Source organism: Echinops telfairi, unplaced genomic scaffold (assembly GCF_000313985.2).
Source record: "Echinops telfairi isolate 266 unplaced genomic scaffold, ASM31398v2 ScPeMD7_25;HRSCAF=90, whole genome shotgun sequence".
Taxonomy (NCBI): domain Eukaryota; kingdom Metazoa; phylum Chordata; class Mammalia; order Afrosoricida; family Tenrecidae; genus Echinops; species Echinops telfairi.
Genome location: NW_022103922.1, coordinates 3,521,871 through 3,531,515, shown reverse-complemented (window position 1 = coordinate 3,531,515; position 9,645 = coordinate 3,521,871). Strand labels below are relative to the sequence as shown.

Sequence of the window (9,645 nt, the reverse complement as noted above, 5' to 3'; positions counted from 1 at the left end):
TGTGAACACCTCCCTACAGGTACATGATTGGACCAGATCTGAAGACCTCGTTAACTCACTGTCACCGAGTCGATTCCAACTCAGGGCGGCCCAAGGCCCAGGGTCGAGCTGTCGCTGTGGGTTTCTGAGGCGGTAACTGTTTACAGGAGTAGAAAGCCTTGTCTTTCTCCCACAGAGCAGGTGGTGGTTTTGAACTGCTGAACTGGCGATGGCAGCCCAATGCGTAGCCACTGTGCCATCAGGGCTCCTTGCAGGCCTCCGTAGAGCTGAGGGATTTTGTTAGGAGGCCCCAGGTGGAACACAGCTATGCATCCAAAGGTGCCTGGTTCTAATCCACCTGGAATGGCCTTAGAAAGGCCTGGCGAATGGCAAATCCTCTGGGGTTCAACTGGGCACACGACGACGGTGGCTGTGACTTGGGGTCAACTTGAGGGCAATAGGCAATTTGCTTCTCAAAGCGGAGCCGGGGTGGGGTTGCAGACCTGCCCACCCACTGTGCAAATGCAAACACACATCCTTCGGAGCTTTGGTGTTGTGTTGCAACGCTGCTAAGGGGCGGCATCTCGAGTCAGTTCTGACGCACTGCCGCTCTGTGCGCAACACACAGAACACTGCCCGGTCCTGCGCGGTCCATGCAATCCTCTGAGCCCAGTGCCGGCCCTTCCTGTGAGGATCTTCCCCTCTGCCCTTCCCTGCCACTCTTCCCATCACAGGGGCCTCTCCAGGGACTGACCCATCCTGACAACGAGTCCAGAGACTGGGACGGAGTCTCGCCCTCCTGGCTCCTAAGGAGCATGCACACTCTACTTCTTCCAAGCCAGCTTGGCATGGACACTGGAGGAGGGCCTACGCTTGGTAAAGCGGAGGGTCAGCGAAAGACAGGAAGACCCTCGGTGAGAGGGCGCGCCACTGTGGCTGCAACCATGGGCTCTCACAAAGACTGGTGGCTGGGCATCACCGGGGGCGTTTCCTTCCACGGGACGTGGAGTCTTGATCGCCTTCATGGCTCCTCTCAGCAGCCAACAAATGCCACGGGCCTTTACTTTCTTATCTGTGAAGTGGGGCGACAAGCCGTGCCCGGAGGTGGGATTGCCGACAGCTTGGGGGAAGCACCGCCGAGGTCAGCCATGCAGATCTGGGCCCTGACGTCCCAAAGCCTAGCCACGTCTCTCCCCAGCTCCCGCCACCTCTCTGCCTCTGTTCCCCCACCTTGAAGCGCTGATGTTACCAGCCGGCTGCCCGCTTCTTAGAGCTGCAGTGCCGATTCATGAAGGGCTTTGAAGTCGGCCTGGTGCAGCCGAAATCTCCTGTGGTGGCCCAGAACCCCTACGTGATTCAACGGTTAACTCGGCCCTTAGGAGATGCCAAGTCCGCCCAGAGGCACCTCGGAAGGAAGTCCTGGCCATCTGCTTCGGAAACACCGGCCAGGAAGCCCTCTGTGGCACAGCTCCACTCTGACAGCCGGGCTCCACGGGCGGTGACCGGGCGGAAATGAGGAAAAGGCAGTCCATACCCATGTGTCCTTGACGAGGAGCCCTGGTGGTGCAGTGGTCATGCATTGGGCCACTCACAAGGTCAGCAGTTCGAAACCACCAGCTGCTCCTTGGGAGAAAGAGGAGGTTTTCTCCTCCTGTAAAGAGTGACCGTCTCAGAAACCCGCAGGGGGCTGGCCCACCCTGTCCTGGAGGGCTGCTACGGAAATGAGTCGGTGGCCAGGAGTGTGGCTGTGGCGGCACTGATCTGGTGGTGCTGTGGGTTAGGCTGTTACGGACAATGTCTGTGGTTCCAACTCACCAGCCGCTCTCTGGGAGAACAAGGCGGCTCTCTGCCCCTGTAAAGATTCAGTAAGGCTGGGAAGCCCTCGACAGAGGTCCCTATGTGTAGAAATGGTCTCAGTGGTAGTGGGTTTAGGCGCTGCCTGGATCGCTTTATATGTACGGGTCCCACTGATCCTTCATCAGGTCCTGGGGGCAGGCTCTACGCTCCGCTGCGGAAGTACAGGGTGATGGGAGAGGGAGCATGGGGATTTGGACTCAGGCAGTGGACGAGGTCCATGCTTGTGCCGGGGCAGCTCAGGCTGGGGGCACTCAGACGGGTCATCCACGGTTACTCCCATCGGAAAGGGCGCCCTCCTGAGCTGCAATTATACGGCAGACCTTTGGTAACTGTGGTAGTTACGTAATTTCATGGCAACGTGATGTAGAGCATGGAGGGGTGGAGTCTAGCCTGTCAATCAGGTCACAGCCTGATGATAGCTCCTGGTGGGCGTGACCTTCTCCTGAGGATTCTGGGAACTTCCTCTCTCCCTCCCTGGGCCACACTCTCTGCTTCACCTTCCTGTGGAGGAGCCACTGAGAGCTGGGGGAGCCACGCGGAGATGCACGCCAGTGATGAGACGCTTCCACTGCCACTGTGTCCACAAGATGTTGCGCCCACCGGCCTGTGATCCTCCTCCACTTTGCATCCTGCCATGTGCTATGTGAATCTGAAGAGGAATCCGTGGGCTACTATCAGCCTCATGGATCTGATCAGGACTGGCTGGGATGTTTTATAGATGCATCCTTACTCCTTGATATAAAGTTCTCTTACACATATGAGTGCCAAAGAGTTTGTTTCTCTTGTCAACCCGGACTCACAGCCACGACTGAAGCTACGGAAGCTGTTTTAGCATCTCCAGGAAGAGAATGTGCTAGCCATCAATTGTGCTGGCAGGATAATATCATATTTAAAAAGTGGTGCTAATAAAAAGAAATTACCTCCTTCCTGCTGGCAGGATAATATCATATTTAAAAAGTGGTGCTAATAAAAAGAAATTACCTCCTCTCAGAAACCCACAAGGCAGTTCTACCTTGTCCTGTAGGGTCGCTATGAGTCGGCATTGATTCAATGGTGGTGATTTTTGTTGTTGTTTTTTCCCTCGCATATTTCATATATATATATATCCTCTTCCATCTAAATGCATGGCAAGTATTGTCAACAAGGGTCCCCAAGATGACAATAGGTGGTACATTTTGGACACAGAGAAATAAAACTGGAAGGACTGTACCATGGGCAAAAGCGGTGTGAGGTTAGCTACACCGAAGTTGCACCTGCAGGCGGGACCCTCTGACACAGAGCAGCACTGGCCCCGGGTCCCAGCGTGGCTGCTGCTGCTGGGGACCTGGTCCCAGAATATTAGAGAGGGGTGCAAGGTCAGCCCTTCAGCATGAAAAGCTCCCTCCTGTGGGAAATGAGAAGCGGGGACGAGACGGGCTTTCTACCCCCATAGACAGTTACAGTCTCGGAAACCCACAGGGGGCAGTTCTACTCGGTCCCTCAGGGTCGCTGTGAGTCCACATCGACTCACTGGAGTGAGTTTGGGATTGTCTGGAGAAGAGGGCTCCTCAGTCTCTGGTTGACGACGCCGTGTGAACACCTCCCTACAGGTACATGATTGGACCAGATCTGAAGACCTCGTTAACTCACTGTCACCGAGTCGATTCCAACTCAGGGCGGCCCAAGGCCCAGGGTCGAGCTGTCGCTGTGGGTTTCTGAGGCGGTAACTGTTTACAGGAGTAGAAAGCCTTGTCTTTCTCCCACAGAGCAGGTGGTGGTTTTGAACTGCTGAACTGGCGATGGCAGCCCAATGCGTAGCCACTGTGCCATCAGGGCTCCTTGCAGGCCTCCGTAGAGCTGAGGGATTTTGTTAGGAGGCCCCAGGTGGAACACAGCTATGCATCCAAAGGTGCCTGGTTCTAATCCACCTGGAATGGCCTTAGAAAGGCCTGGCGAATGGCAAATCCTCTGGGGTTCAACTGGGCACACGACGACGGTGGCTGTGACTTGGGGTCAACTTGAGGGCAATAGGCAATTTGCTTCTCAAAGCGGAGCCGGGGTGGGGTTGCAGACCTGCCCACCCACTGTGCAAATGCAAACACACATCCTTCCTGACCCTGCAACCTCTCGCTGGGCACCTACCCTAAAAACAAAACAGGAAGAGGAAAGGGCACTCCCACAGGCCTCCCAGAAACCTCTAGAATGGCAAAAAGATGGAAACGGTCAAAACCCTAGTGACCGAGGCATGATGGATCAACGGACTCGGGTGCTAGCACGCGCGCACACACACACACACACAATGGGGTATTACACTTCCCGGAAAACCAATGACAAGTCTGTCAAATGCCTCATGGCATGGACAACATAGGAGAACATCGTGCTCCCAAATGTTTGTCCATCTCATAAAGATCAATATTGCATGACCCATTATTATAAGGGGTGTGGTAGTTATATAATCTGGTGTCAACTTGAGACAATGAAGAGTAGGGGGGTGGCGTTTAGCCTGTCAATTAGGTTGTAGCTTGATGACCTCATTTGGAGGCGCACAGAGATAAATAGCTCACTGGAGGCCAGACCCACACTGCTTCGTCTTTCTGCTGACAAGCCACATGGAGCTATGCTGATGGAGCCAGAGCCCTGGAGCTGGAGGAACCACGTAGAGACCCACGCCAGCGCTGAGATGCTTCCACTGCCACTGAATCCACAAGACTTTCCACCCACTGGCCTGTGACCTTCCTGCATTCGGTGTCATTGCATGTGTTGCGTGAGTCTGAAGAGGACTTTATGGACCAGAATTGCACATATAGGCTACTGTCAGACTTACAGACTTGATCTGGACTGGGCGGGGATGTTTTCTTAATGTACAATTACCCTTTGAAAGAAAGATCTTTCTTACACACATATGAGTGTCTGAATTTATATCTCTAGTCCACCCGGACTAACGTAGGGGAAAATCAAAATCAAAATGGTTTCCAATGGAAGGGTAAGGGTTTCAAGGCTACGAGGAGGTCAGGGCCGGGCAGGGGGAGAAGGAAGGGGCAGGGCAGTAAGGAGGGAGGAAAAGTGGGAGCAGGAGAAAACAAACAAGGAACCCCATTTCCAGGGGGTCTAGGGGGCGCGTGCCGCTGATTTCACACGCCGGGCCGGGCCAGAGCACACGGCATGTTCCCCTTGTGTGTGCTGTGCTCCACAAACGAAAGGGGCAGGGGGTTCTAAAGTCTATACACAACTAAAGACAGATGAAATAACGTTAAATGAGGGGGAGGGAGAGAGCAGGGTCGCAGCCTTAGCAACCCTGCGGGTTCCTCCCTGAGAAGGGGGTGGAGGAGGAGCCCCACGGACTTGGATGCCTCTTGTGACACACAGGCTCCTTTCAGACAAGAAAGAAAAGCAGAGCGGGTGGAGTTCCCCCCTTCCCGCACGAGAGACCCGGCTCGAATCCCACCAGGGCACCTCACATGCACCAGCCCTCACCTATCAGGGGAGGCTTGCTTGTGGCTGGGACGCTGAACGGGTTTCAATGGAGTTCTCTGAGACAGACTAGGAAGAAAGGGCTGGTGATCTTCCTCAGAAAATCAGCCAGCGAAGACTCCATTCTATGGCGTAGGATGGCCAGTTCCCCCCACCAATCACGAGGAGGCCTGAAGCACCGGCAGCATTTCGCCCCACTCCCCACGGGGTCACCATGAGTCAGGTGACAGCTTGACGCCACTCACCCACACCCCACCCTTCCTGGGAACCGTCACCTCGGCGCCGGCTGGCCCACAGCTAAGCAAGGACTCACCCTTCCTCGGGCAGTGAGGGCTGCAGGGTCCTGCAGTCCTTGGGCGTGAATGCCACATCCAGGTCATCTTCCTTGAAGTCCCCCAGCTCCTGGGCCAGCTCCACATCCAGGCTGCTCAGGTGGGACATCAGAAGTCCTTCAAAGTCCCCCGGCTCCACCGGGTCGTAAAACTGAGGCTGGAGGAGGTAGCAGAGAGGAGACAAAGGGGTCCCGGGTGAGCATAAGTAACTGTCCGGGCCAGACCCCAGGCAGGTGTGCAGGGCTGCCCTGCTGCCCTGTTCTTGGGAGAGGGCCAGACTGACAGGGAGCTGTTACAGGGCAGGCCTCAGGTGGGCATGGGGAGAGAGGCAGTCAATGAAGACAGTCAAGTCCCAACTCCCCCAGTAATTAAAATCACACCTCAAGACCTGATTTTCCTCCGCTTCATGGTGGCCTGCTGACACAGTCGGCCCACAGGCTCAGGAGGACTTTCATGCCTTCTCCATCCAGCAAAGGTTGGAGGGGTGGGGTTTGGGGGGTTGTCCAGTCACAGACCAGTGCCAGAGGCAGCTTGCCAGAAGCTGGGCAGACTGGTTCCTCCCCAGCAGAGATTTGCAGGGAGCCCCACCTGTTTGGGCCGGTCCCTTTGGACTAAGCTGAAGCAGGTCCGGGCTTCCCTGCACATCCCAAAGGTCAGCAGCAGACAGCGCCAGATAAGATAGCCCCAGATAAAATAACCAGTGAAACCAGATGCTCCGGGTTCAAAGAAAGCTGCAAGGAGCCGACAAGCAATTCTCCCAGTGTCCAGACCCCATATGCTAATTGCCATAATTGCCATACATTCCTCACCACCCCTATAGAAACCCACACCCCCAGCTGCTGAGCACCACTTCCCTGACCTGTTGGCCTAGGTCAGAGGGCCTTGTCCATCCAGGAGCTTCCCCTCTAATAAGGCTATTTCTGTTTCTGCTCCCCCTTGTCCTGTCAGTTATGTCTGTCTGCCTCCCTGTGCCTCAGTTTCACCTTTACAACCCCCACCCCACTCCGCCCTGCATGCCCACTGAGGCTGACACCCTGAGAGGGACCGCCTTGAGGCTACCTGTGGGATACAGAAGGTTTCCCCCAGGTTGTCCCCTCCACATCATATGCCAAACCTAAGACCTGCATGCAACACATGATCATGACTATGCACTTGGAGGTCGATTGCTTAGAGCTTCTCTCCCAGAGGGCATCAGCCATCTAGAGCAGTCAGACCCTATTGTCTGTCCCACCCCCTGCTGATAAGGACCTGGATTGCTGCCTGAAGGAGAGCCCAGAGACAGGGTCAAGCCAACTCCAGGAGGACCAAGGTTAGGCTGCCATCTTGAATCTAGAGACTGCCCGTCTTGTCCCATGTGTCCCCTTAGTGCCGCCCCTCCCAATTGTGTGCACAATCTCAGCTCGTCCCCCTCCTATTGCATGTATGCCTACGGTGCAACCCCTTCCTGTTATGATGTAATCAGGGGGGCTTGTACATCCCCAAAAAGGTATATAAGCCATGATCGGAACTACATTCGCTCTCTCTGTGTGAACCTGGCTGCTGAGATCATGGCTGTCTGGTCACCTAGCCTAGCGGGACCCTGGGGGCTGGCTCAGTGCGCTGGGCTGCTAACCACAAGGTCCCCAGATCAAGTTCACCAGCCGCGCTTAGAGAAAAAGATGACGCTTCCTGCTCCTGTACAGCCGTGCAGCCTCAGAAGCCCTGTGGGGCAGTTCGACCCTGACTTGGGGGCTGTGCCCACTGCAGTGGGTCTGTCATTGGGGTTTTTGATTTGAACTCACAGGCTCTGAAGGATTGTTCACTGCTCTTTAATACAGGCCTCCCTCGGAGATGTCGCAGGTTCGATTCCAGCCCACCGTGACCAAGCAGATGCCACAATAAAGGGAGTCATGGGAACGGTTTGGTTCCAAAGTATGTGCAAATAGGATGGCATGATGCAAATGTGTGAGCCGTCCTGAGAACGAGGACTGCTCACCGCCATCGAGCTCAGCCTGACTTGCGGGGACCCGGGAGGACAGGCTGAGCTCCCCTGTGGATTTCTGAGACGGTCACTCTTTCCAGGAGTAGAAAGTCTCCTCTTTATCCTGCGGAGCGGCTGGTGGGCTTGAACTGCTGACCTCGCAGTTAGCAGCCCAATGCCTAACCCACTGTGCCACCAGGACCCCCGAGGAGGGGGCCAGTCCCGGAGAAGGACACCATGCTCAGCGAAGCAGAGGAGCGTCAACAAGGAGGAAGGCCCTCGATGAGACGGCTGATTCAGTGGCTGCAGCCGTGGTGGTGAGGGTGGCCGGGGTGGGGCCGCGTCTCCTGTTGGCAAGGGGTCACTGTGAGCTGGGGCTGACGTGAGGACGCCTAACAACAGCAGCATACTTGTTGAAACCGACTAGCAAGACCCGTTGGCACCCAATACACCTTCCCTAAAGGGAGTGACCTGTAGGAGGAAGGAAGCCCATGTGGGGGCCAGAGGGGGGCTGTGAGCCCGGGCTTGCCAGCGCTGCCTTTTACAGAAGCAGATCACCAGGCCTTTCTTCTGAGGGGCCTCTGGGCAGACCCAAACTGCCAATCTCTCCATTAGCAGCTGAGCATGCTAACGAACGTTTGCACGCCCCGACCAAGCCACACTCCCTGCCATTAAGTCCATGCTGATTCTCAGTGACCATCCCCCACCCCCTGTGGGGTTCAGAAACTAACTCTTTACAGGGGTAGAAACCCCAGTCTTTCTCCCTTGGGGCTGTTGGTGGCTTCGATCGGCCGACCACGCGGAGGACCACAGCCCAGTGCGGAAGCACCGCAGCACTGGGGCTCCGTGTGCACTGCCCAGGGATGCCACCGTGTGTGCCACGTCCCTGAAATCCAGAGCCACGGACGAAGAGCGTGCTGACAGCAATGCACGTTACCTAAAGGGACTGGCCTTTAGGAGGAAGACCGACCGAAGAAGAACCGGTATGTCTGGATGACGGTGTTGCCGAAGAAGGTGGACCGGCAGCAGAGGAACCACAGACCTGTCTCGGAAGAAGCACAAGCAGAGCGCTCCTCAGTGACCAGGATGGCGGCACTTCGTCTCAAGGACTTTGGGCGTGCTGTCCGGAGAGAGCCGTCCCTGGAGGAGGACATCCTGCTTGGTGAAGTGGAGGGGCAGCGAGAAGGAGGAAGGCCTCGCGGAGATGGGTGGACCCTGTGGCTGCCACCAGGGCTCAGGCCTGGGAACAACGGGGAGGCCGGCGCAGGGCCGGGTGCTGTGTCTTCTGTTGCGCACGGGTCGCTCGGAGTTGGAGCTCACTGACTGCACCTCACAGCAACCCCGGGAGGGCCCAGGAGCAGGGAGGGCAGGTGGGCCGCCTCTCGCCTCCAGCAGTGGGGTGCGGAGAGTCCACCTCCGGGAACACTTAGGTCACAAGAACACTTACGTGCACGATTCTGTGCACACCGAGGTAATGTTTGTACTTGTGGTGTTAATGAAGGGGTCCTGGGGCTCGTGAATTGGGCAGGGGACCACAAGGTCGGCAGTTCGCGCCCACACACTGCTCTGAGCAAGAAGGGTGGGGCTGTCGGTTCCTGTAATGATGTGCAGCATCAGAAACCCCACAGGACAGTTCTATGTGTCAGAACAGACCGGATAGCAGAGGGTTTGGTCGTCCATGGTATATGGAAGCCACTGTCAGCAAGCGGATTCCGACTCACAGCAACCTTCTCTCAGTCTTTTGAGGCTGTGAGTCTATAACGGGAGCAGACAGTCCCATCTTTGCCCTGCATGGCCAATCCAGGTAGCAGCCCCACACCCCCACACCTGTTGAACCTGCGCATGAGGCTCAGAGACCAGGTCTGGGCCTCCAGTAAAGACTGCTGGTCGCAGAGTTGGTTTCCTGTTGGGAAGTCACCTCCTGCTTGACAGTTTGATCCTGCCTGCTGGGAAAGTGAGAGCGAGAGCGAGAGAGCCCTGTGGGTTATGCATTGGGCTGCAAACTCCAAGGTCAGCAGTTCAAACCCACCTGCTGTTACACAAAGGAAAGATGAGTGAAAGTAGACA

The 9,645-nt window shown here is 56.1% G+C and overlaps 1 protein-coding gene across 1 annotated transcript in view; it reads right to left on the bottom strand.

Moving 5' to 3' along the window:
* The window catches only part of DOCK8 (dedicator of cytokinesis 8), a 115,069-nt gene that overhangs the window by 93,558 nt on the left and 11,866 nt on the right, over positions 1-9,645 (bottom strand). The window contains exon 2 of the mRNA XM_045289365.1: positions 5,600-5,775. Coding sequence (XP_045145300.1) covers positions 5,600-5,727 — 128 coding nt within the window. The 5' untranslated portion in view covers positions 5,728-5,775. The remainder of the gene's footprint in view (positions 1-5,599; positions 5,776-9,645) is intronic.